The sequence below is a fragment of the Loxodonta africana genome, chromosome 5, assembly GCF_030014295.1.
Source record: "Loxodonta africana isolate mLoxAfr1 chromosome 5, mLoxAfr1.hap2, whole genome shotgun sequence".
In the NCBI taxonomy this organism is placed as follows: Eukaryota; Metazoa; Chordata; class Mammalia; order Proboscidea; family Elephantidae; genus Loxodonta; species Loxodonta africana.
The window spans coordinates 101,759,893-101,787,729 of record NC_087346.1 but is presented as its reverse complement, the minus strand read 5'-3'; the positions used below and the strand labels follow the sequence as shown (position 1 = coordinate 101,787,729).

Genomic DNA, 27,837 nt, shown 5'->3' with positions numbered 1-27,837 from the left:
CTCCTCAGAAATATTAAGTGCCTTAGTTAACGTCTAATCTTGTGCCCGTTTACTAGGACTTAGTAATCATTTTGTGCTGTGGAATTTTTTTTATATCGGTCATATTTAGGTGTGGTATAACAGGATTGATTTCTGTAGAAAGGTTTTCTTTCACAATCCACTGAGGCACTTACCTAACTTCAAGAAAGTAGGTAATAAAATGACTTTTCTAAACTGAATCATGCCTGCAAATCTGCAGTAGGGTCGAGATTCATTGCAAGTAACATTTTGAGAGTATGGTAGCACAGAGAACTGGTAACAGATTATGAAGAAAAAATATTTGATGGTCCATGTTATGCTGAGTTAGGTTCCTATTTATTGGTTCCAGAAATGGTTTGTCTGGTGTTGTAGACTTAACACCAAACTTCTCATCTAATTATTTTTACTTATCATTTGTCCTTTCAGTTATACCGGTTAGAACGCTATGATGAATGCTTAGCTGTGTACAGAGATCTTGTCCGAAACTCCCAAGATGATTATGATGAGGAAAGAAAAACAAACCTTTCAGCAGTTGTTGCAGCTCAAAGCAATTGGGAAAAAGTGGTTCCAGTGAGTATCACTGTGTACTCACACAGCCATGAAATAATATTCCTGTCTAGCGTTTGACTGGTATTTTGCTCCCTGGCAGGAGAACTTGGGCCTCCAAGAAGGCACGCACGAATTGTGTTATAATGCTGCATGTGCACTGATAGGACAAGGCCAGCTGAACCAGGCAATGAAAATCCTACAAAAAGCTGAAGGTTGGAAGTTTATTAAAATTATATGTAAATGTAATGTACATCTAACTTTGCATAGTATCTCCAAAAGTAGCATTTGAGTTTTTTGGAGTAATTAAGTGGAGGTTATTAATGCAGTGGGAATTTCTCAGATGTCATCTATCCTTTCTCTTGGGCTTTTGACCATATTTCTCCTATCTTTCTGTCTGATCCTTAAACCAACTCACTTGTTGATTTTCAGCCACACCAGACCCTGAAGTTTGGATTTTGAGGAGTAGGTTTTTGAACAAGTTAATATGAATGTTAAGTGTAAATTAGTTGAGGCATTTCATGTCAAGCATTTCGTAGCAGTATATGTCAGAAGCATTCAATAATTATTGAACAGCTATCTATTACTTATGATAGTCGTAATATGGTGTGTCTACGCACATGTGTGCACACAAATATGCATATACTATGTTTGTACATTGATAACACCATTCAAGCACATTTAATACGTTCCCATGTTTATGTGCTTTGAAGTCTTTAATTAGGGGGAAAAAAATTAGAGAACTTAGGTCTAGTCTCAGGTCCTGAAACATTTAGACTTTTTTGCATACGTTTTCCTTGTAGAGACTGCAGTGAAGCATGAGGTATATGAAAAGGTGAAACAATGTATGTTTTACTGTTAAATATTAAGGTTTATAAAAAACAAAAAAGGTTTAGAGCATCATAAAAAGAAAATAATTGTTTAAAAACTATAATTTCTTCATCACGCCCAGTATTGACAGTGGTATGAGGAAAGGACATTCTTATACATTGCTGTTTGAGCATAAAGTCATACAGACTTTTACAGTGGACTTTGCATCTTGGCTGTGTGTAGCAAATTTTAAAATTTGCATATTCTTTTATCCAGGAATTCCATTTCTAGAAACTTATTTTGAGGAAATAATTAGATACATTCATGTATTCATCCATATGAATGCTTATCTAAGGAGTGTTTATAAAAACAAAAATTTAGAAATAGCATGAACCCTGGTGGCACAGTGGTTAAGAGCTACAGCTGTTCACCAAAAGGTCGGCAATTTGAATCCACCAGGCGCTCCTTGGAAACCCTCTGGGGCAGTTCTGCTCTGTCCTGTAGGGTCTCTGTAAGTCAGAATCAACTGGATGGAGCAGGTTTAGTTTGGTTTTTTAGAGTATTGGCTATGTTTTCCTGTAATCACAAAGTAGATGACCATGCAGTTGTTAATAATGTAGATCTATGCCTATTATAACATGAAGATATCCAAAGTATATGGAATGGGGGAAAGGAGGTTTCAAAATTGTATGTATAATATCCTACTTTGATTTAAAAATGCTTCTGAATAACTAAAATGCCAGCAATGGTTACCTCTAGGTGGTGGGGTTATGGTCTTTTTATACTTCTCTATAATTTTTTTTTGGCAACGAACAGGTACTGCATTTGTAATTTTTTTTAATTCCCTTTAAAATTCTTTACAGTGTAGACACTACAAATGAAAGAAAAATGCCCAAGAGCTAGAATAATCAGAGACTGGTAATATTTTTGTAGTATATTTGATGTTAATGATAAATGTGCGTGTCTCGATAAGATGATCTTGAAATCTCCTGCCTCAGAATTTAGTGGGAAAGGAAATGAGAATTACCGAGCAACGTTAATTTTAAAACAATTTTTTTCCTGTAGATCTTTGCCGCCGTTCACTATCAGAAGACTCTGTAAGTATTCCATTGTTGTTAAACCCAAATTTTACCTTTAATGTAAATTAGGAGGAGGCTTCTTTATAGTATTTATTGACCTTTTGGAATACATGGTATTTCACTAAATAGAAATTACAGTAGAATTCGTCTTGATCAGTTAATTGATAAAGTCTGTTAGGTTGAGAAGTAATAATACAAAAAAAATTTACATAGCTAACCATTTTACTTTCAATTCATATAAATAAAAATTCATTCTCCAGTCTTAGAATATAGGGCTAAGGTCTTTCATTATGGGTCTGCTCATAGGAATTTCATACATGTTTCTTACATAAACTGAACATAATCCAACATGATTTCTAGTTTTGTTTTTATTAAAGTAGAACATTATCTTAAAGGTAACAGTGAGCAGTTTGATTACAGAGTCCTTATAGATGTTAACTTCTTACCAGAGGTCTTTTACCATTTTCTGGCTCACACCTAATTAAACAGTAATTTTGTTTAGAAACTTGATTTTATCTAGTCTTTCTGAGCATTTATCACGGGTCTTAATTGAAACAGGTCTTTTCGTGTTCATAGTTCTTTTCTTACTGTAATATTTAATTAAATTTCATCATTCCCTTATCAAACACAACTGGCATAAACAGGTTTGGAAGCAAACACATCTTAACTTCTTCAGCATTCACTCAGTAGGTGAGAGCAGGAACGCTTTCTGGTAAAAGCGCATAGCCTTCTAGCCTTGAACATTCATTGTACCATGGGCATCAGTCAGTTTTTTCTAGAAAGAGTGGAGAATGAAGATTAGTCTGGAGAGTGGTTAAAAGAGTTTCTACTTTAATTATAGGGTTAGTTTAAGTTTTTGGAGTTCTTTGTACAGTGGTGATTAGAATTTACTAATCTGTAGAGTTTGATAGAATTGACAGTGAAGCATTTGTAAAATCTGTTCATCCGAGAAAATGATTTTTCCGAAATTTAGGTGTATAATTGTAAAAAGTTAAAGCTGCGTGCTGATTTTTAGTTTTTTTTTTAATTCTTGGATTTTTAGAAAATGATAATGATCAGCAAATGGTATTCCTAAGTTTGTTGCCGTGTTCTTCCAGAACCTGTCTTTTGCCATTCTTATTTAAACTTCTCTGTTTGATTGACAGGCCCTAAATTATTTCAAAGCACTGACTGTAAGGGAAAATTCCTGAAAATTATATATCTTTTTTAGTGTTGTAAATTTTTTGTATCTGTGGATTCCTTGGAAACCCTGGTGGCGCAGTGGTTAAGTGCTATGGCTGCTAATCAATAGACTGGCAGTTCAAATCCACCAGGCGCTCCTTGGAACCTATGGGGCAGTTCTGCTCTGTCCTATAGGGTCACTAGGAGTCAGAATCGACTCAACGGCAGTGAGTTTTGAGTTTTGGGTGGATTCCTTGGTAGTTATTTTTCGTATCTGTGGATTCATTTTGGAGAATTTACAAAAAAAAGTGTTTCTTCTCCACTTAGGATGGGACTGAGGAAGACCCACAGGCAGAACTGGCCATCATTCATGGTCAGATGGCCTATATTCTGCAGCTTCAGGGTCGTACAGAGGAGGCTTTGCAACTTTACAATCAGATAATAAAACTAAAGTAAGTTATGAAAGTTAAGTGCCTCTATAGGAGATGAGATTTCTTTTTAAATGTTTGCGCCTTTTTGACTGTTGCTTGTTGTTCACAGGCCAACAGATGTGGGATTGCTAGCTGTAATTGCAAATAACATCATTACCATTAACAAGGTATGGAACATCCATAGTTTTCCTACACTGAAGGCAGGTGTACCCCAACTTTGACCTGGGATAGGTGTTTTCTTTCCTTGACAGTGAAAGTCCAGTTGTAGCAAAATCACAATGGAGACTGTTACTTAACTCTCATGATAATTCTGCAAAATATATTCTAGTAATAAAACCTTTTTGTAGTTGTAGATTCTGAACTTATGAATCTTTTCCTTCGTTCAGTTTATAATAATATATGGAGAATCTGTTCATTAGAGGTATAAATTGCTTGAACTTTTAGACTTCAAATGTGTGCACGTTTTAGATGCTTTTTTCATATAGAGTCTGAATGCAAGATTTTTCTTTCCAGTGGTGGTTTTTGAAGTATGAGCAGGCTCATGCTTGCTCTCACTGTCTCTCTCTCTCTGGCTCCCTTCCTGTGTGTGCATGTAAGATACTTTACATGTATGTGTGGTGCAGTGGTTAAGAGCTTGGCTGCTAACCAAAATGTCAGCAGTTTGAATCCACCAGGTGCTCCTTGGAAACCCTATGGAGCAGTTCTACTCTGTCCTGTAGGGTCACTATGAGTCAGGATCGACTGTAATGGGTTTGGTTTGGTTTTTGTATGTGTACACACAGTCTTAATTTAAGAGTATTGTACTAATCAAATTAACCACTGTTTGGAACATCGTTTTAATGGGAAAACGTTTCACGTTGAGATTTGAAATCCAAATCAGTAGGAAACATGATAAGTATTTAACATTTGCATTTGCATTCTTTGGGTATACTGTACGATTTGTCGAGTACCATCTTATTGTAGCCTCAGAGTATTTCTAGGTGGCAGTACTTGCCTCTGATTTATAGCAGTATAATCTGAGGCTGAAAGGAGTTAAGTAATTTGTGTAAGGTCACATCTAGTAAGTGGTAGAACTTGGATTCAGATTCTAAGGCTTGCTCCTTCCGCTCCTCCTTGGTACCCCTCTCTCCTAGAGCAGAAATGCAGGAAGTCCCCAGAGGTGGGGTAATGGTGTTAAAGGGGGGTAGTAATTACAGGATGTTACAGACTATTGGCAGAGTTTAGGTTTCCAAAAATTGGTTAGGCATCTAAGTCTTTGAGAGCGATATGTACCTGCCTATGCTTATGAATTACTTGAAATGCCAGTCTTTTCATCTGACATATATGTAATTGTGAAGGAGAGTGTATGAAATACAAAATATCTTAATGTAATTGTACACTCAGCTTTTTTCAGTCAACAGATATTCTGATGATTTTTTTGTTCAAAATAGCGTGCGATATAGTAATGCAAAAGAAGCAAACATGGTCTTAATCATTAACGTGGTTTAAATTTCATTCTAATGTTGAAATAAAAATTGTGCATGTTTAAACTTTTTGTCAGGTTATTTCGTAATTGCAGTATTTGGTGAAAGGAAAGATCTCTGGGTTGGCAAATTTGAGCTGACCCTTGAAGGAGGGATACAATTTAAAGGTTAGGCAACAGCATAAGCAAAAGTACAGATGAAGAAATATTTATGACTTGTAAGGGGAAGTGAGAAAACAGATTAGAGGGTATATACATGCTGGCTAGTACAAAAAAAAAAAAAAGTTGGTCTGATTGAGTGATGGAAGCTCTTGAAAATCAAATTTTTGAATAATTATGATGATAGCAAAATTAAAGAAAGCTTGGTGGTGGCCTGTGTGATAAACTGAGTGTTAAAATAGCAACATAGGAGAACCAAGTAGGAATATGACTTCTTGAGGATTTGTTTATATGCAAGGCAGTTTCTTAACTGTACATCAAAATAATTTCACATTAGTTTGGAGCTTCACACTCAAAAAAAGAATTTATTTTAAATTTATTCTGTACTGATTTTTAGCCTTTAAGCTGGTAGAAGACATGGTTTAAAAAACACAGTGGTATCACGTATTTGCAAATATGTAGCGTGACAAAGCTAGGATACTGTGTAGTAGCATTACACTCAGCAGTAGTGGACACTAATGCTTGGTTTGTCTTCAGGATCCAGTGTGACTTAATCGTCCTTCCTTGAGAGGTACAGGACTTTCTGTAATTCGTCACAGGGATTATAGACAGATGACACTTCAGACATTTCAGAGATCAAGCTTCTCTGTATTTTTGTCTAGTTGGGAAGAAGGAACTTAAGGAAAGCAGCAAACAGTAGATATGTTACATGAGTATTTTCTGCTAAAAATAGTTTCTAAATGATGTGAATGTATTTCTGAAGTTAAGTAGCTTGCTTACATAGTGACAGTATGTTTTTTTCAAAAAGCTCAAAACAAGCAGTTAATAGTGGGAAAGAACAAAAAATCTTGCCCTTGCCTTCAAAGCAGATCACTTGCTAAACCTTTTCATACCTGTAAGTGGGAAGCAACATACATAGAAGCTCTCAAAGCAGAGTTAGATTGTGGGATACACACACACACACACACACACACGCGCCGGTGGATTTGAATTACAGATGTTTTGTTTACTTCTGTGAACAAAGAACCTAACACAAGCATATGTGTATCTTAAGAGTTCAAGTACCCTGGCCAGGTAGACATATGCTCTTTCAAGGTCTTTTGTTGTGTTTGTGTAAAATAACTAAATGAAAGGGTAATGAAGCCTTGTAAGTGTTAACAAACTTGTATTCTGAGATTTCTATTAATAGTAGATGAATTTTTGTCTTCTTTTTCAGGACCAAAATGTCTTTGACTCCAAGAAGAAGGTGAAATTAACCAATGCAGAAGGAGTAGAATTTAAGCTTTCCAAGAAACAACTACAAGCTATAGAATTCAACAAAGCTTTACTTGCCATGTACACAAACCAGGTAGGTAATAGACCTCTGGATCCTTGGCTAAACCTTTTAGAATGTGGCATATTAGACATAATAGGTGTATCAGTCCAGTCTACTTATATTTTTTGTATACTTTTTATCTTAAACATGTTTGTCTTTTCCTTTTCCAAAATGTCCTATATTAGATTTTTGTTAAACAAGTAGTTTGCCCAATTCTTTGTAAGGGTGTGGGGCTGATTGCTTTTAAGAGGGAGAAAACAGTATTCTCACCTTTAAATGGAATGATTTTTCTTACTGCCTTATTTCTAATCTCTCTGGATTTAAACAAAGTGAGAATAATCAAAGCCGCTGATCGTGATTGTAGGTGTAAGATCCATATTGCATGATCCCATCAAGCTATGGATGTTACAGATATCAGTTCTAATATGCATTAATTCTAATTACATTCTGATTTCATAATTCTCTAGAGAAGTTTTCAGTGGGAAAGTGAGAGGCAGTGATATTTTTATTATTACTAAATATTTAGTAATACTTTTATTATTATTGACAGAACTGGGTCAAGTTATTCTTAAATACTTTAGCAAAAAATACCTATGTGTTTAGATAAAAATAAGTTAAAATATTTTGTTTTGAAGAAAATGCTTATGCTTGATGCATGCTTGGTTTTTTCAACAAAATCTTGGAATGTGAGCATACATATGAATGTTTAGAACTTGTCCCTTATTAAATGCTTTTGAAATTCAGCTCAAATTCAATAAATGGAGACTTTTTTTTATAGAAAAAAATTGGGAATAGGTTCTGTAAACCACTTCTCTTACCCTAGGCAGTTCTTCACTTGTTATTTTTTTTCATATGATTTTCTCTTTTTATCTCCCTCATCCTTCTTTTATTTTTGGTTGTTTAGTATTTAATTAACTAGCTTATTTTTGTGGGAAAAATGTCTTTTAGGCAGAACAGTGCCGCAAAATATCCTCCAGTTTACAGTCCCAAAGTCCGGAACATCTCCTGCCTGTGTTAATCCAAGCTGCCCAGCTCTGCCGTGAAAAACAGCACATAAAAGCAATAGAGCTGCTTCAGGTAAAGAAATTACTTGAATTTTTAATGAGGTGTCAGGCAGTTGCAGCCGTGTTTCATTTTTTTATGCTATATATTTTTTTTTTATAATAACCTACAAGCTTTTAATGGGAAGACTGATAGGTAATGTAATCCTAGACAGGTTCCAAAGTGCCACTTTGCTTTAGTTAATTCCTGGATTATAGCTCTGTTGTTTTATGTAAACATTTTCCACAAAAACTGAAGAATGGATTTCATTTGGAGATGATTTCAGATGAGTTAGAGGTTTCTTTTAGGCTTGTCGTGCCAGAGCATGGCTACTGCTTTTTCAATAATGTGTTGACCAGTGAATTCCACTCCAAATCTCCAAACAATCACAGAGATACTGGCTTGCTTTTTATCAGCGCAGACCAACTGTTAGATTACATGTTTGACTTTCCTGAGGGTAGACTATGTTGGAAAGTTGGACAAGATAAAATTAGGACCATCCTGAGGGGCAAAATTGCCTAGCAGGGACCAGCAGTGAGGAGGCACCATTTATTTGAGTGTATTCTTTAATCTATGTAGTTAATTAATATTACTCGACTAGTGAAGTACAGGTAACTTGACATTATTCACTAATCTTTAGAGCATAGCTTTAAAACAGTAGGTGTTAAAGTTTTTTTTTTTTTTAAGTTAAAATTTTGGTCTGAAACCAGAAGTTTAATCTTTTAATGCTGTATTTAAAATTTTAGACAACTAAAATCAGTAATTATGATATATACTGTCAGTTGTGTAAATTAAATGTAATTTTTTCTCCCAACTAAAAAAACTCGTAGGAATTTTCAGATCAGCATCCAGAAAATGCAGCTGAGATTAAGCTGACCATGGCACAACTGAAAATTTCCCAAGGTATTAATGATGATTTTCATCATGATTAAAATGTCGTTTTAATGGAACTGTATAGTTGTAATGATTCTAAGGTAGTTGTGGACTGTGTGATTTTTAAATTTTTGTGTACTGGCGAAGCATTATTATTGCTGTTTCAAACATGAAGCTGGATTGTTTGTGATCTCCAGCATATTTAGTAGTGAATTCGTTGGCCTTTTTTTAGGTTATTCCTAAATTGCTAGAATGATTCTCAATCTATGCCTTGAAAGTTAGTAGAAGCAAAGGTATTCTCTGTTCAAAAAGACTATACATGCTCAAATATCCCAGGTATGTCATGTATAGAAACGCTTATGTCTGTTACTTCCCAGTTTTCAGAATTTCTTGGCCCCTTATTCTTCATTTATATTTTACCATTTACATCTTTGAGAGGAAAAGACTAGGGAATTTCAGAACTGACATTTTTGACCAACTTTGAGTTTTTATTTGGAGCTGTGTTTTCCAGTATGGTAGCTACTAGCCACATGTGGAAACCCTGGTGGCGTAGTGGTTAACAGGTTGACTGCTAACCAAAAAGTCAGCAGTTTGAATCTACCAGGCATTCCTTGGAAACCCTATGAGGCAGTTCTACTCTGTCCTATAGGGTCTCTGTGAGTCGGAATTGACTTGGCAATGGGTGGTGGTAGCCCCATGTAGCTATTTTAAGTTTAAATTAATTAAAACTAAATTAAAAATTCAGTTACTCAGCTGTGCTAGCCACATTTTAGAAGCTTCGTAACCACGTGACTAGCGACTATGGTATTGGACAGTGCAGCTGTAGGATGTTCCCGTCATCCCAGAAAGTTCTATTAAACAGCCCTGGTGTAGACCATGCATTCTCAGTGGGGCCAATAATTGGTTTTAGGGGAGAAAAGGGATTGAAACAAATATATTGCAATGGCTTGTGGCCTTCAAAGGGCCAAAGTACATAACCAGATGCGCAGTATGTCTTTGATATTAAAATTTCAATGAGGGAGTTTGGCAATTACGAAAAAAGTCTGTAAAGTCTCCTTAATGGGGCAATAATGAAAACAAGATTGAGAAACACTGCTAGTCTTCCAGTTGTTCCATTCTCACATTACCTTAGCCTCCCCTCTTTGTCTTTTTTTCCGTCTTACCCTTTTTTTCCTTGCCCACCTTTTAATCTTCTTTCCTCATCCAGTTTTCAGTTTATTTTTATAAGGATTATTTATTGTCCTGAAATTACTAGAAAAGAGCCTGTAATTTATTTTTGTTTTGCTTCTTATAAACTGTCAAAGATTTGTTAAGTTATTCAGAATTTTAACCCCATAGTAAATTTTCCATTGCACTGGCATCTGCAGTGACATATCCCAAGGCCTTTAGGGAAGGACTCCCACTTCAAGTTACAGTCTGAAAAAGGAGAAGTAGAACTCAACAGGCTGAGAGTTGAGATTTGTTCTGGTAACGGCTCTGCCATTAACTTTGTGAGCTTAAATTAAGCAAGGCATATTATCCCTTTGTAACTCAGTTTCCTTACCTGTAAAATGAATAAATAGAGCAAAGCTTGTCTATTAGAGATGTTACAAAATGACACTTATATTTGCTTTCCTAAGTAGTGGGGAGGAGGTAAAATTCCTTGTATTTTTTTTCAAAATATACTTTCTTCAGTGTGATGCTGAATTTGTTTTTTATCTTCTCAGGTAACATTTCCAAAGCCTGCCTAATTTTGAGAAGCATAGAGGAATTAAAGCATAAACCAGGCATGGTGAGTTTGTAACTAAAATATTACAAGTTTCAAAAAGGAATGAATTGATAGTCCATCAGTATTTTGATGTTTCTTTGTAGTTGCTTTAGTTTCTGCCTGTTTATGTACGTAATGTAGGAGTAGTTGAAATGGTAACAGTTACTATATGGCTTACATTTAATTTTATTCTGTGCTCTGTTTTGCATTGATTTATTATTTATTCAAATGTGCCAGGTACTGTTAAGGCCTTGCTTTATCACTAAAAATGAATCTTATATAACCTAAGACCTATATAGGGAATTCCTTAGCCTAAATTGTTATATCATACCTTCAGTGTAATTTCCTTGAGTTAAACCAATTTAGTAATAGTGACCAACAATTTTAGTTCCCTGCTGATTATTCAAGCACCATAGATTTAGATCACTAGTATAGCTGTGAAAGTATCCATTTTGTAGTAGAGACTAATTCTGTAGTGGTGATATGTGTCTGTATTGGGACCATTTTATTCATGGTTGTAGCCTCTAGCGCAGTCTGTCGTAGTTGGCATTCAATGAACGTGTAATAGTATTATGATAGTGCTTTCTTTTTTGAAGATTCATATTTTAAGGACTGGGCTGCAGTTGTACAGTAGAATCAAATATATGGCTGAAAACAGTGTTTCTAATACTTAATATCTGGCAGCCCGTTATCTTTTAAGGAATTTATCCATTTCATCTAGGTTGCTGAGTTTATTGGCATGGAATTATTTATAATATTCCCTAATTACGCTTTTATTATCTGTAGAATCTGTCTTATTCTTTATATTGGTTATTTGTATGTTCTCTTTTCCTGATCACTCTAGTTAGAAGTTTATCAGTTTTATTGATCTTCTCACAGATGGAGGTTTTTATTTCTTTTCTGACCTCACTTTTGCTGCTCTTACACCTCTCACTTCAGTCTGGCCACATGGGCCTCCTTGTCCCTCAAACACACTAGGCAGGCTTTTTTACCTACTCTGTGTAACTCACGCCATATGCATCTCTCCAAGAGGGTTCAGCCACACTAGCTGTGTACCTCAGTGATCACACACTTGAGTTTCCAACAATGTCTTATTGTATAAAAGTTTCTAAGCTCTTACCCTCAACTTCTGTCGTTGTTGGGGACAGTAATGAATCACTTATGGACTGGCACTGGATTGTGAACTACACTTTGAGTAGCACATCTCTAGAGGAAAGTTGTATTTTATAGATAACCACCTTTGTATTTACAAAAGACTTTTTTTTTTCATAGCGTTTTTAGAAATAAAGTTGTGCTCTTTAAAGGTAGTATTTTCACGAAGAATTAGGTATTGGCACAGAGCCTAGTAACATTATCTCTCCAGTGTTTTTCATTTTTTTTTAAGTTTATTCTAGGATTGAATGGGAATTTTATTCATTCATTTATACCTTTGGCTGGGTAGGTGTCTGCATTAGTGACCATGTACAGCCATGAGGAAGATATTGATAGTGCTATTGAGGTCTTCACACAAGCCATCCAGTGGTATCAAAACCATCAGGTAAGTAAATGGGGCAAAACGTTACGAAGGTGTTGTTACGTAAAAATAAAAAGCTGCAGTTGTGAACTAACTCAAAATATAAGAGAAGCTGTTAAGAAAGTGGAATGCTATTAAACTGTTAGGTTCATTTTTTTAAGTATGTTGTCGTTGTATGAATTCTGACTTACAGTGACCCTCTAAAGACAGAGTCAAACTGCCCCGTAGGGTTTCCTAGGCTGTAATCTTCATAGGAGCAGATCTTGAGACCTGTGGGTTCAAACTGCTGACCTTTCAGTTAGAAGCTGAGCGCTTAATCATCACGCCACCAGGGCTTCTTTTTAATAAGTAAAGTTGTTAGAAATAAAGAATGGCTGCGACATGAGAAAAAAATTAACTCAGTGGAATTTCCTGAAGCTTCTTCCTGTGTCTGTGTCTTTGTATGTGTGTGTGTATTCTCAAGAAATAAGAAGGGTACTGTACATGATTATATATAAGAGAGTTCATCTTAAGTGGCTGGAGAGCCCATGACTAGTAGTAACTGGTGGAGCAGTAATACATGGTATAATTGCATATTGTGTCTCCATCTAATAGGAACATCTTCATTTTTCCCAGTATAAGTCTCAGTGTAGGCAATATCTAACTTATAAATACCCATATATACACACTGGTGGCATTTGTGCTGTTAGCATTATTAGCAGTGGAGGGATATCAGTGTGCTTGGGAAGTTCTATATTAATGCTTGAGAACTGCTGTGACTGTAGGGACATATTTCTAGTTGCAGACAACCTGAATACAGGTGAGTTGTGTTCCAGATTCACAAATCGATGATTACTTGTACTAATTTGTCTAACTGCGGCCTCCCTGTTTATGTGTATGATTTTGTTTTCTTTGTTGTAGGCATTCAGTAAAACTTAAGATCGAATGTTTAATGGATAGATCCATTTTAAAAGTCTAATGAATATAAATTTATTGACTTGGTAAATATTTAGCTTAAAATCTTTTTCTTCTTCTCTTTGAACTTTAGCCCAAATCTTCTGCTCATTTGTCCTTGATAAGAGAAGCTGCCAACTTCAAACTCAAATACGGGCGGAAGAAGGAGGCAATTAGTGACCTAGAACAGCTGTGGAAGTAAGCCCTGAAAGGTGGACGTGTAGAAGTTTCAGTGTTATTGCTGTTACTTAAAATGAGGGAGCGATTTTGCTTTTTTATGTTGCCTCCTCCAGTTTTATGCACTGTTCAGTAACTTTCTTATTTTTCTTTTAGACAAAATCCAAAAGATATTCATACCCTGGCACAGCTTATTTCTGCTTACTCACTTGTAGATCCTGAGAAGGCAAAAGTGTATCCTTTCGGCTGTCCCTGATGGCTTCTGAGTGGCATACTATATCTCTCCCTTTACCTTGGTTTTGACCGGGGATTTTTTCTGTTGTGAATTTAAAAAAACTGGTTTGTTCTAACTAGTAAAAGCAAAAAGGAGCATTTATTGATCATGTGAATGCAGAGGTGGGTCCAGAACCAGCACACAGCCTGTGTCCCTCCAGGTTCAAGTCCAGTGGGGCTTGACGGTGGGGAAGCGTATTTTGTTTGGGTAGTTGTGCATGAATCTGAAATGTTACTGAAATCTCTTGGGCCACATGCCCGTCTAAAGCAATTACTGTCTTCGATACGAGGATTCTGTGCCCTGATTGACAGAGCCTGGATCACAGGCATTGCTGCAGCTGAGGGGTAGGGTGGGTGCTGAGCAGCCACAAGTCAAAACCTTTGATGGTTGTTTTGGAATGGAGTTTTTATTGAGCAACTACCTTGAAGTATGTCACTGAGTTAAGGAATAAATGATTAGAATATGATTTCTTTTTCAAGTTCTCCCTTACAAATATGTGGTATATAATTGACGTAATGACCTGTTGATTTAGTCTCTAGAAGTTTTAAGAAGATTTTTTTGCTTTTGATGAAGGGCATCAAAAAAATTGACTTGTTTGCAACCAATGTCATAAAACAATATGTGTATTAATTGTTTAATGAGAAACTAATTTGCTTTGTAAACCTTCATCTAAAGCACAATTTAAAAAAAAAAAAAAGGTTGTCTTTTTCTATTGGTATAGATATATTGGCAGACATGTGTATATTATGTTCCTGAACTCCTGTCCCAGCCTTAGTAATCACTTGCCCTCGTCGGATAGTATGTCTCTTAAAGTAGACGTCGAGGCTCTCGAAAATTCTCCTGGTGCTACGTACATTCGGAAGAAGGGTGGTAAAGCTGCTGGAGATAATCAAACAAAGGAGCAAGGGTAATGTTTTCCATTGTAGCACTCACCAATGCTGAAATCAAAATAGTATTTTAAAAAAAATTTATTGAAAATTATATAAGGAGTAAAAAAATACATTCTCAAAAAAATTCCATGTGAATAAAGTTCAAATCCTCTTTGTTTCTTTTCCCTTCTCGTCTGCTATATCCACCTTAGTTCCCCCTCCACCTAACCATAATTAACCTCTGGTATTTAGTGTGTATGCTTTCAGATCTTTTTCTTTGTGTTTATACAGTGGGGGTTTAGAAATATTTTCTTTAGACTGGTATAGTTTTTGTTTTTTACTATTACATGTCTTGCACTGACTGTTTCCAGCTTGCTTTCTTACACTTAGTAAGTCTTGGAGACCTTTCCATGTTACTAAATGTAACATATTTCATTCTCTGCATAGTATTCCATGTGCTGGATGTACCTTACCTTGTTTACCTATAAATTCTTGATGTACATGATTTATTTTGCTGATTTGGAGGAGAGGTTGGCCAGCTTCATTAACTTGCAGAAAGCCAAGTTCTAATTCCCTCCTTGCTCTTTCGTATTGCCATCTCAAAAATACAGTATCAGAGGCTTACAGTAAAACCTAAGATCCTGTTTTTGACTTAGAATGAATAAAGCTTGGAAGAGATACCACTTCCCCAGTTTTTTGGCTTTCATTATTGTTTGGTATTAACTTCTCTTTTCAGTGCCCTTTGAAATGTAATTTTTTTCTAACTTAAAAAATACCAGCAACAGTATGTGATTGACTCACTGATAATGAACTGTATTCGATAAAAAGCATCATCCTCATAATAGATTAATAAAACGTTATTAGGGAATTAGAGTCTCAAAGATATCACACTGTTCCAAATTTCATTTCATCATATTCCAGTTTCAAGCCTCATCAAGAACCCTAAAATGAAATAAATTCAAGTTAGATCTTAAGGGGATTTTCAAATAATGCATACTTTTGAAGTCCACTTAATAGATTTTCAGCAGTTTTTTTTTTTTTCCTCTTTGAAAATGGAGTTGGGCAATTAGTTAGAACACACAGTTCTTTTCTTTCTAACCCCTTCATTTAATCTGTTTTTCCTTATACAGTCATTAAGAAGCACACTGACTTTTAAGCTTTTTTATTTCAGTACAGTTTTTTCATTATGTATTTTTATTAATGCTCTTTATTTTATGCTAATTTTTGGCTGAAAAGGTTTTGTTTCTTTTGAAGAAATAATATGGGCTAGATTTATGTAATGCTGGAAGCTATGCCACCAGTATTCAGATACCAGCAGGGTCACCTATGGAGGACAGGTTTCAGCTGAGCTTCCAGACTAAGACAGACTAGGAAGAAGGATCCAGCAGTCTACTTCTGAAAAGCATTAGCCAGTGAAAACTTTATGAATAGCAGCAGAACACTGATATAGTGCTGGAAGATGAGCCCCCCAGGGTGGAAGGCACTCAAAAGATGACTGGGGAAGAGCTGCCTCTTCAAAGTAGAGTCGACCTTAATGATGTGGATGGAGTAAAGCTTCCGGGACCTTCATTTGCTGATGTGGCAGAAGTCAAAATGAGAAGAAACAGCTGCAAACATCCATTAATAATCGGAACCTGGAATGTATGAAGTATGAATCTAGGAAAATTGGAAATTGTCAAAAATGAAATGGAATGCGTAAACGTAGATATCCTAGGCATTATTGAGCTGAAATGGACTGGTATTGGCCGTTTTAAATGGGACAATCATATAGTCTACCATGCTGGGAATGACAGCTCGAAGAGGAACGGTGTTGCATTCATCGTCAAAAAGAAAGTTTCAAGATCTATCCTGAAGTACAACCCTGTCAGTGATAGAATAATATCCATACGCCTACAAGGAAGACCAGTTAATACGACTTACTCAAATTTACGCACCAAATGCTAAGTCCAAAGATGAAGAAATAGAATGTTTTTATCAGCTGCTGCAGTCTGAAATTGATCGAACATGCAGTCAAGATGCGTTGATAATTACTGGCGATTGGAATGCGAAAGTTGGAAACGAAGAAGGATCGGTAGTTGGAAAATACGGCCTTGGTGATAGAAACAATGCTGGAGATCGAATGATAGAATATTGCAAAACCAACGACTTCTTCATTGCAAATACCTTCTTTCACCAACATAAATGGCGACTATACACATGGACCTCGCCAGATGTAACACACAGAAATCAAATTGACTACATCTGTGGAAAGAGATGATGGAAAAGCTCAATATCATCAGTCAGAACAAGGCCAGGGGCCGACTGTGAAACAGACCATCAATTGCTCCTATGCAAGTTCAAGCTGAAACTGAAGAAAATCAGAGCAAGTCCACGAGAGCCAAAATATGACGTTAAGTATATCCCACCTGAATTTAGAGACCATCTGAAGAATAGATGTGACTCATTGAACACTAGTGACCCAAGACCAGACGAGTTGTGGAATGACATCAAGGACATCATCCATGAAGAAAGCAAGAGGTCACTGAAAGGAAAGAAAGAAAAGACCAAGGTGGATGTCAGAGGAGACTCTGAAACTTGCTCTTGAGCGTCAAGCAGCTAAAGCAAAAGGAAGAATTCGTGAAGTAAAAGAACTGAACAGAAGATTTCAAAGGGCCTCTCAAGAAGACAAAGTATTATAATGACATGGGCCAAGAGCTGGAGATGGAAAACCAAAAGGGAAGAACACACTCAGCATTTCTCAAGCTGAAAGAACTGAAGAAAAAATTCAGGCCTCGAGTTGCAATAGTGAAGGATTCCATGGGGAAAATATTAAACGATGCGGGAAGCATCAAAAGAAGATGGAAGGAATACACAGAGTTATTATACCAAAAAGAATTAGTCCATATTCAACCATTTCAAGAGGTGGCATATGATCAGGAACTGATGGTACTGAAAGAAGAAGTCCAAGCTGCTCTGATGGCATTGGCTAAAAACAAGGCTCCAAGGAATTGTTGGAATATCGATTGAGATGTTTCAACAAACAGATGCAGCGCTGGAGGTGCTTACTTGTCTGTGCCAAGAAATATGGAAGACAGCTTCCTGGCCAACAGACTGGAAGAGATCCACATTTATGCCTATTCCCAAGAAAGGTGATCCAACCGAATGTGGAAATTATAGAATATCATTAATATCACACGCAAGCAAAATTCTGCCAAAGATCATTCAAAAATGGCTGCAGCAGTGTATCGACAGGGAACTGCCAGAAATGCAGGCAGGTTTCACAAGAGGACGTGGAACCAGGGATATCATTGCTGATGTCAGATGGATTCTGGCTGAAAGCAGAGAGTACCAGAAGGATGTTTACCTGTGTTTTATTGATTATGCAAAGGCTTTTGACTGTGTGGATCATAACAAACTATGGATAACACTGCAAAGAATGGGAATTCCAGGACACTCAATTGTGCTCATGAGGAACCTTTATATAGATCAAGAGGCAGTTGTTCGGACAGAACAAGGGGATACTGATTGGTTTAAAGTCAGGAAAGGTGTGCATCAGGGTTGTATTCTTTCACCATACCTATTTAATCTGTATGCTGAACAAATAATACGAGAAGCTGGTCTACATGAAGAAGAACGGGGCATCAAGATTGGAGGAAGACTCGTTAACAACCTGCGTTATGCAGATGACACAGCCTTGCTTGCTGAAAGTGAAGAGGACTTGAAGTGCTTACTGATGAAGATCAAAGGCCACAGCCTTCAGCATGGATTACACCTCAACATAAAGAAAACAAAAATCCTCACAACTGGACCAATGAGCAACATCATGATAAACGGAGAAAGGATTGAAGTTGTCAAGGATTTCATTTTACTTGCATCCACAATCAACACCCATGGAAGCAGCAGTCAAGAACTCAAAAGACGCATTGCATTGGCCAAATCTGCTGCAAAGGACCTCTTCAAAGTGTTGAAGAGCAAAGATGTCACCTTGAAGACTAAGGTGTGCCTGACCCAAGCCATGGTATTTTCAATAGCATCATATGCATGTGAAAGCTGGACAATGAATAAGGAAGACCGAAGAAGAGTTGACGCCTTTGAGTTGTGGTATTGGCGAAGAATATTGAATATACCATGGACTGCCAAAAGAATGAACAAATCTGTCCTAGAAGTACAACCAGAATGCTCCTTAGAAGCAAGGATGGCGAGACATGTTGTCAGGAGGGATCAGTCCCTGGAGAAGGACATCATGCTTGGCAGAGTACAGGGTCAGCGGAAAAGAGGAATACCCTCAACAAGGTGGATTGACACAGTGGCTGCAACAATGAGCTCAAGCATAACGATTGTGAGGATGGTGCAGGACCAGGCAGTGTTTCGTTCTGTTGTGCATAGGGTCGCTATGAGTCAGAACCAACTCAACGGCACATAACAACAGCAACAACAGATTTATGTGAGTTGGTGACAAAAAAAAAAAAAAGCAAAAATCATGGTCCTTGCCCTCAAAAGAATTTCAGTTTAGCAGAAGGAAACAGTAAATAGTAATTCAAGTAAAGATTGTACATACTATGACTGTGCAGGGTAGAGAGGCACACCAGAGAGAATAGTCAGATTTCCTGGGGACAGTGAGAGGTCAGGAAAGGCTTCAGGGAGGAAGTGATTGCTTTGACTCTGAGGAATGTGAGAATGAGGGAGCAAATTGTGAGCAAAGGCATAGAAGTAAGAAATGTCAGAGAGCCTTTGGGAAATTACAGGCATAGCTGTGGAGTACGATTTGTAGGGAGACAAATTTGGAACACTATTGCATAGTCTAGATGAGAGATGAGACACTGTAAGTTGCACTTCTGATTCTTAAAGTGCCTTGAAAGAACTTTCACAATTAACTTGGTAGAGTGAATTCTTGGCAGAAATTTTTCCTGTCTTCATCTTTTTAGTTCAGTTTCATAGTTTTCATTGAGGTATATCCCATATTAATATATACAGAGAGATATTTTTTATGTCTTCCTTTTTTCACTGTTATAGCTTTTCACTGTAGTTGTCCGAGCTCTTATCAATTATTTTGAAGGGTTTTCTTCATTTCTGTATGCCCTTTTCAGTACCTTTTTTTTTTCCTTGTCAATGTACTTAAAAGATGTACGTATTTTAAAAATTTAATAAATTCACAAGGTTCAAAATTTAAAAGATAACAAAGAATGCAAAGTAAAAAGTCTTCCACCCGTATACCCTAGGCACCTGTGTTACCTGTCTTGCATATACTTCCAGAGATATGTATTTATATGTACTGTACCTATAGATGTAAATCTGGGAAAGAGTTTAATTATCTATTCTCTAAGGTCTTGCCAGACATATGGTAATTTGCCACAGTATTGTAGGTTTTCATGCATGTGCAAATTTCTTTCCTGTCTACTTAGGCTTATATGTGTGCTACTTAAATTATTCTCACTGTAAAAGGTATCTGTTTTCTGTAAACAGTTGTCACCTCTCTTTTTTAAACTACCTTTCAAAAACAATAGTATCTGAAGCTTGAGTGAATTTAACCTGAATTAATATTCAACTAGTTTGTTAGTTTTTGGTGATCAGGCACTGAGTCTGAAATGTCTTTATGCTGAACTGCCCAGCTTACTCTTTTGCGTATACTCTCTAAGTATTTTATCATGATGGGAGTAATGATTTTTCTTCTTTTAGCAGCCAGGGAGATTTGAAAAAGAAGAAGAAGAAAAAGAAGGGTAAGCCTGTTTTTTTTTTGTTTGTTTGTTCTAATCTTTTGATTCTTTTCTACATGATAAAAGCTTGAGTTTAGCCCTGTAGAGATATCTTAAGACATAAATATACTGCACTGTCTTTTTGCATCTTTGAACACTGAGTTTTGTCTTGACTATAAACCCAGTAAACCGAGTGCCATCGAGTCGATTCCAACTCATAGCGACCCTATAGGACAGAGTAGAACTGCCCCACAGAGTTTCCAGGGAGGCGGATTTGAACTGCCGACCCTTTGGTTAGCAGCCATAGCACTTAACCACTATACTACCAGGGGTTGGTTTTTTTTTGTCTTGACTGTAGCTAACATTTAATATTATTACTTTGAAGAGTGTAAACTCTGCAGTTTGATTTCCTGAATTCAAATCCTTACTCAAGTACTCTGTGTATGACGGTGGACATGTTACTTCACATTCTTGCCTAAGGTTTTCATTTGTAAAATGGAACATAATAGTATATACCTTATAGGATACTGCACATAAAACTCTTAGAACAGTACCTGGAACAAAGTCAACTCTTACATAATAAGGGTGCTTTCAGCTATAAGTACTATAAAACTCTAATCAAACCAACTTAAAATTTACTAATTATAAAACTGGCCATTTAGAGGAAAGGGTAGCATTAAGGTTGGTTAATCCAGTAGTTGTATCTCTTTGTTATTCTGCCCACAATACTGAATCTCATTAGAGTCATACGATGGTTGTTGGAAAAAGTCAGGGCTACGTACTTGTCATTTACATCCAGTAGTACAAAGAGGGCCTCTTTCCGGTTGACAAGTCTCTCGTTATCTGGTATGGCCAACATAGGTCACATGTCCAGTCCTGAACCATTAACCAGGGGAATGCAACACATTGACTGAGGCTGTGTTTAATCCATGACATCAGTGGAAGGAATTATCAAACTTGGTTTAGACTAGTCAGTGATTATTCCTGGAGATCCTGAGTCTTTGGGAGGTCTGTTACATAAATCAGATTTCTTTTTGATTTTGCCCACAGCCATCCTAGGATCCAGGTTTCCCAAGTCTGCCAAGTTCATTACCACTCCTCCATCTGTTTTCCAGCTTCCAAAATTTTATTGTTATTATCTTTCCTCCTATTCTTTGTTTAGTGTGTTCGTTACTATTTTAGTGGAATTTTGGGAGGGTGCACAAGCTAATGTATGCATTCAGTCCAGTGTCATTAACTATAAGTCTTATCAGTTCTTCACTTTTATCACAGTATTTGGCAAATGGTAAAAATTCGGTAAGCATTTCATTTAATTATTAGTAATACTGCAAGGGAACAGCTGTAGGTAGCAAAGCTGCAATTTCACTTCCAGTTCTATTTTTGTAGTTTCCAGGTGAGCATTTTTTAAAAATTACTAGTGATATATGCTCATTCTAAAATCAAAACAAAACAAAAAAAGTAATAGCTGTTCACCATTATATAATGGTATAAAAGTAGAAAATTCCCTACCCCAAACTCTTACTTCCAGAGATAATTACATTTTTGTACACAGAAACATACATTTAATTATGCACTTATTCAATAAAGTTTTTACAAAACAGATGATTCAGAACATATTAGGATAATTTAATTCTCCACTTGAGACTATTGTGAAGAACATTTTCCCAAATTATTACATATAAATGTGCTTCATTATTTTTAACCCAGTTGTATAACATACTATAGTTTGGGTATACTATAATTTATATATTTGCTTATTGATAGATATTTAAGTTGTTTTGTTATTTTAAAGATCAGAGAATATTCTTACATACATAATTTTGTGGCTTATACATTTCTGGAGAGTAAATTTCTAGAAGTCTCAGTTTTGGCTGGTGCTGCCAAATTAAATTGCTTTCCATAAAGGCCATGCCGGTATAGTCTTCTGCCAAATAATGTCCCATTATCTCACCAACACTGGATATTATTACTTTTAATATTTATTGGTCTTAAAGAATTTTTCACCCTACTGAGTTTTTTAAAAATACTATGTTATAGGTGAAAGTTTACATAGCAAATTAGGCTCCCCTTTAACAATTTTTATACAGATTGTTCCATGCCATTGGTTACAATTTTTTGTAATGTGTCAGCATTCTCATTATTTCCATTCTGTCCTCTTGCCATTGATCTAGTTTCCCTTCCCTCCTTGCCTTCTTATCTTTGCTTTTGGGTAACTGTTGACCGTTTAGTCTCATATAGTTAATTGTTTAAGGGAGCACATTACTCATGGGTGCTGGTATTTTATAAGCCGATCTATTACTTGGCTGACAAACTACCTACAGAAATAGCTCTAATTCCAAGATCAAAAGGTGTTATTAGGACAGTAGTCTCGGGTTCCTCTAGTCTCTATCGGTCCGATAGGTCTGGCCTTTTTTAAGGAATTTGAGTTTTGTTCTATATCTTTCTCCCATTCTATCCAGGACCTTGTATTGTGCCCCTGGTCAGAAAAGTCAGTAGTAGTAGCTGGGCACCATCTAGTACTTCTGGTCTCAGGTTTGGAGAGATTGTGGTTTATGTGGGCTGTTAGTCCCGTGTACTAGTTTTTTCTTTGAGCCTCCAATTTCCTTTATTTTCTTTTGTGCCCATACAAGCAAAGACCAATAGTTATATCTTAGATGACTGCTCGCAAGCTCCGAGATCCCAGACGCTACTCACCAAACTTGGATATTGAGCATTATCTTTGCGAATTATGTTGTCAGTTGACTAAGTTGTTCCCGTCCCAAGCCTTTTGACCAAGTAAACCAGTCCCACAAATTGTTTGGATATGTGTAGGAAGTAACTGTGTCCCCTATGTGGTTTGTTATATTTGTGGATATATATGCAGCACATCAGACCTATGTCTCTGTATAGATACAACTATACATGTGTGTGCATTTACTCACATATGCCTTCTACACATGTATATGCATCTGTATTTACCTATGTACCCACACTTTTTTTTTTAATTTTTGTTGTGCTTTAAGTGAAAGTTTACAAATCAAGTCAGTCTCTCATACAAAAATTTATATACACTTTGCTATATACTCCTAGGTGCCCTCCCCCTAATGAGACAGCACACTCCTTCTCTCCACCCTCTATTTCAGTGTCCATTCAGCCAGCTTCTGTCCCCCTCTGCCTTCTCATCTCCCCTCCGGACAGGAGCTGCCCACATAGTCTCATGTCACACACATTTTTTTGGTTGTTTCTACTGTTGTTACAAAATTGTATACGCTAAAGCATTTACCGAAGTTGTCCCTTTTTCTTATGTACTTCTTATGTCGTTATTTACCTTACTGGAGCCCTGGTGGCGCAGTGGTTAAGTGTTAGGCTGCTAACCAGAAGGCTGGCAGTTCGAATCCACCAGCTGCTCCTTGGAAACCCTATGGGGCAGTTTTACTCTGCTATAAGTTCGCTATGAATCGAATTCAGGTTTTATTTACCTTGGTCACGTGTCACCCTCATTTTTAATTAGTGAGGTCAAGCATCTTTTCACATGGCTGAAGACTTTTTTATCTTTCCTGGCTTATCCTTATTATAGCTGTGCCCTTATTTCTTTTTTTGAATGATTTACCCATTGATTAAAAAGAGCTTCATACTTTAAAGATATTAATCATGTCTGTTATACAACATGAAAATTTTTCTTGGTTTATTATTTCTCTTAAAAGTTTATTGTCTTTTACCAAATGAAATTTTTTAATTTTTATACAGATACGTTAGCAGATCTTTTCCATTATGACTTCAGAATATTGTGTCATGTTTAGAATATAATCTTTTTCCCTGATAGATTATACAAATAAAACTTTCTCAGATAAATTTCAGTTTTAACTTTATTCCTAGGCTTGGACACTTTGTGACGTAACTCTCAGTTCTTTATCAATTGTTACACAGGAAAACTGCCTAAGAATTATGACCCAAAAGTTACCCCAGATCCAGAAAGATGGCTACCAATGCGAGAACGTTCTTACTACAGAGGAAGGAAGAAGGGTAAAAAGAAGGACCAGATTGGAAAAGGGACCCAGGGAGCAACTGCGGGAGCTTCATCTGAACTGTAAGTCGTTACTCGACAATTGAGATCACTTAGAAAATAAGAGATTGACTCAGTAATTAGTGAGAGTTAATATATTTTAAGTGTGAAAAGTACAGTCAGATATCTTTGCTAAATATTTTCTGATATTCTTACATAAAGGAAAGAAAATGGTATTTCTGGTCTGACTGTGTTGTAAACGCAGTGTAGGATTTCAGGTACCTTCAGAAGGAAACTATATACACTGAGATTATTCACCTATTTAACCAAATGTCTAGATAAACATATAAATATATAATCTTACTAAAAGTATTAAAAATGCTAGTTTTTTCTGTGTAATAAGGTTACATGTCATTTAAATTTTTTTCTTTTATTTTTTAAGCTTTCCAAAAGTTGGGATATGATACACAAATTTTTTCTTCTTTTTTTAATGATAAAACAATAAAAATTTTACTCAAAGGAAAACAGGATAGGGGATTGGAGAACCCACCTTAAAAGAAACAGAATACATATGAGAGATCATTAAAGGAGGAAACCAAAAGCCATGTGCCATCCTTTTGCTTTGTTGAATATATGAATGACCAAACTTTTCTGATCTGATGATTTCAGGGATGCCAGTAAAACTGTGAGCAGCCCTCCCACCTCCCCAAGACCTGGCAGTGCAGCAACAGTATCTGCCTCTACAAGTAATATCATACCCCCACGACACCAGAAACCTGCAGGGGCTCCGGCAACAAAAAAGAAACAGCAGCAGAAAAAGAAGAAAGGCGGAAAAGGCGGCTGGTGATTAGAACATTCTTGTTGCAGTCTATTTTAAAACTAGCCTCAATGACACTAGGGACATGATAAAGGTAACACAGCAAGAAGCACACAATAGCCCCCTCCCTTATCCCCACATTTTCATAAAGTTCATTCCTTGTGCATCAAATAGGAAAGCCATCTTCCTCAAACTCGGTGCTTGGTTAGGCATGGCCTTCTTGTATCATCTAGCTTTGCACAGATTGTGAGGACTCAAAATTGGGCATTTACCCACCTTGGTATCTGTTGCATCCTTTCTCTTTGTGTGCTGATCTGGTCTCTCTTCAGTTCCACAAACAAGGCATGTTATCAAAGGTTTTTCCAGGATTTACTTTAGCAACTAGAATCTGAAGATACTTGTTTCTTTTCAAATCACACTTAAATTATGTTTTAGGAGACTGAAAGTGGAATCTTCTGAGCATTCCAAATAACCTGCTTAGGAATATCATGTGATAAAAAGGGACCTTATTAATTAATAATACACTGATGTTCTTCATTTCATTAAATGAGTGACCATGAGAAAGCTAAAGTAAATGACTTGAATATTCTGTCATGTGATACTGGAATATGGGATACTTTTCATTATATTTTTATATTTATATAAATTGGGGCTCCTTAATCTTCAGATTATGGTGACATTATACTGATTTAGCACCATTAAAGAAGTCAAGGAATATCAGTGTTGCAAAAAGTTGACTCTTAGACCCAGTGTTCTCAGGTCAGATTGGCTTGAACTATCTCAATAAGAAATATTAATGGCCCCTATAAAGAGCATGAACATTGACTTCCTAAGCTGAGAGGAGTTTAGTACCAGGCAGTATTAAGACCTAACAGGGACTGTTTGGCCCAATTAATAGATAACTCAAACGGCCCCTCTTTCTAGTTATGGGTATGACCATTCACAAGCCTTCTCAAAGTAATGAAGTATTTTATAGTCATCTTATGGTGTAAACATAGTGCTTGTCTTTCCTTGCTTACAAGCCACTTTCTCGTTGAACTGCTGCAAGACAAAACACATTGGGATGCCTACCCTTGTATTCATTTTATGCTGCCCAAGATATCATTTAATTTAGATGTAGGAATATTTCCTTGTGATCATATTACTCTGTCCTTGTTAATAAAGTGCTGCTGTGTTTGACTCACGTACCTACTGAAACTTCTTAAAAGTTTTTAGAAAGGCTTTCTTTTACTTCGGGAGAGAAGGTTAAGAAATGTCGTGCTGCATAAAAAGAATTCGTGGTGGCATCTAAAGAAATCCTTGAAATAGGAATGATTTATTACGGCATAATACTTTTTGAGCTCTACAGAAAGCAATCTTTTGGTAGAAGTGACAGATATTTGTTCCTTCTGAATATATATCCCATTATAGGAATAACTTAGTAAATTGTTACATAGGCTCCATTAAATTTCTGTGGTAAAGGATAATCATTTTTCAGTTAACTAAGCTACAGGATCTTGGTGAAAATTATCCATCATTGGACATTTTAACCCAACATACAGCAGTAAAATTTATGGTTCTCTATTTAGTCATTGTTACTGCCAGTCATTACGAAGCATTTGAAACCTCAGCTCAAATAAATAAAAATTGTCAAAAGAAGTATAAACATTTACATTAGCTTTGCTCTTTTGGACAGGTCTTTAACCAATGACATATATACTGTGTGTGTGTGTGTGTGTGTGTGTGTGTGTGTGTGTACATTTTTAAAAACCAGTATGGATGCATCCATTCACTGTGGTATATTGTGAAATAAAACATTCTAGTGGTGAATACGGATTAAGATGTCTAGGGTGTTGGCGTTTTATAGAGGACTTCCTGGCTGGTATATCTTAAGAATTTTAAACTGGGGTTCTAAAATGCCTCTTGCCCCTCCCAGCAAAGCCACAGAACTAAATTATTGGGATTGGGAAAACCCAGTTTAAACCTCACTGAAAATTCATCATGTTGGTATGTGTACCTAAACAAATTGAGTAGACATTTTTTTAAGTTACAGCATTTTCAAGACTACTTGGAAACAGCTAACCTTAAAAACAATTGCATCACCCAAGCCTTCTGGAACCTGCCACTGACTCATTGCTCCTTACACGTCTATTTCAAATGTAGATCTGATGAAGGGAAGTGAGTTTATTGCATTAAAATAATTTTGTTAAATTTTGAAACACGCAAGAGGCCAGTTTGACAAAATAATAAAAGGAACCATCCGTAAACTCCTCATCCAGTTTTAAAAAACAATACCAGCTTTGAAAAGCCCCTTTTGTGCTGCCTACTTTGCTTAGTTGTGGATTTAATACCCGACATTACTAGCAGTCAAAGATTCTAGTAGACGGATTTTTTTTTTTTTAATGCGAGATGCAACAGGAATTTAAAATGACCGCGCCTCCCATATTCCTCTTGTTTCTTAATCATCCTTTATACACTCCTAGTGGCGTTAACGCCGGAGGGAGGGCAAGGAGATGTAACACAACTACACTCGCCAGGCTAGTGATTGGGAGTTGGGGGAGGCGGGGATTCAGCGCAGGGACTAGGAGGACTGGCGCCGCAGGCGCTCTGGTGGGAAACACGTGGGCTGGACGGGCGCCGCTAGGAAGCCGTAGAGGTGGAACACTGAAGCGTGCTGGAACTGGGTCGGCGCGGAAAGCGTTGCCGCAGCGCCCGGCCCGAGGGAATCATGCTGCAGTGCGTTTTGTCGAGCAGGGGACGCCTAAGGACGTTTTTGCTGCAGCAAAGACACGCTCCGGCGGCCGGGCCGGGCCGGGCCTCCGGGTCCCCCTGGGCTGGGCTTGACCCTTCCTCTAGGGCCTCCCCACCCCACTCCTCTCTCCCAGGCCGTCTCTGCGAACCTACCGCGAGCAGCGCGCGGCGGGCACACCACGCCCGACCGCAGCCTGCGCGTCCTGGGAGTGGCCGCGGCGGTGGTGA

General features: G+C 36.9%; 1 protein-coding gene across 2 annotated transcripts in view; it reads left to right on the top strand.

Moving 5' to 3' along the window:
- Positions 1-26,694, top strand: part of SRP72 (signal recognition particle 72) — a 32,516-nt gene extending 5,822 nt beyond the window's left edge. The window contains exons 4-19 of one of the 2 annotated variants that reach the window (XM_010595695.3): positions 445-588; positions 668-779; positions 2,440-2,471; positions 3,942-4,066; positions 4,155-4,212; positions 6,883-7,014; positions 7,930-8,058; positions 8,853-8,925; positions 10,602-10,666; positions 12,084-12,179; positions 13,183-13,286; positions 13,422-13,499; positions 14,309-14,446; positions 20,064-20,104; positions 23,987-24,146; positions 24,732-26,694. In XM_010595695.3, coding sequence (XP_010593997.1) covers positions 445-588; positions 668-779; positions 2,440-2,471; positions 3,942-4,066; positions 4,155-4,212; positions 6,883-7,014; positions 7,930-8,058; positions 8,853-8,925; positions 10,602-10,666; positions 12,084-12,179; positions 13,183-13,286; positions 13,422-13,499; positions 14,309-14,446; positions 20,064-20,104; positions 23,987-24,146; positions 24,732-24,909 — 1,665 coding nt within the window. In that variant the 3' untranslated portion in view covers positions 24,910-26,694. The remainder of the gene's footprint in view (positions 1-444; positions 589-667; positions 780-2,439; positions 2,472-3,941; positions 4,067-4,154; positions 4,213-6,882; positions 7,015-7,929; positions 8,059-8,852; positions 8,926-10,601; positions 10,667-12,083; positions 12,180-13,182; positions 13,287-13,421; positions 13,500-14,308; positions 14,447-20,063; positions 20,105-23,986; positions 24,147-24,731) is intronic. The other variant, XM_003415893.4, reaches the window with a different exon arrangement.
- The last annotated feature ends 1,143 nt before the right edge of the window (positions 26,695-27,837 follow it).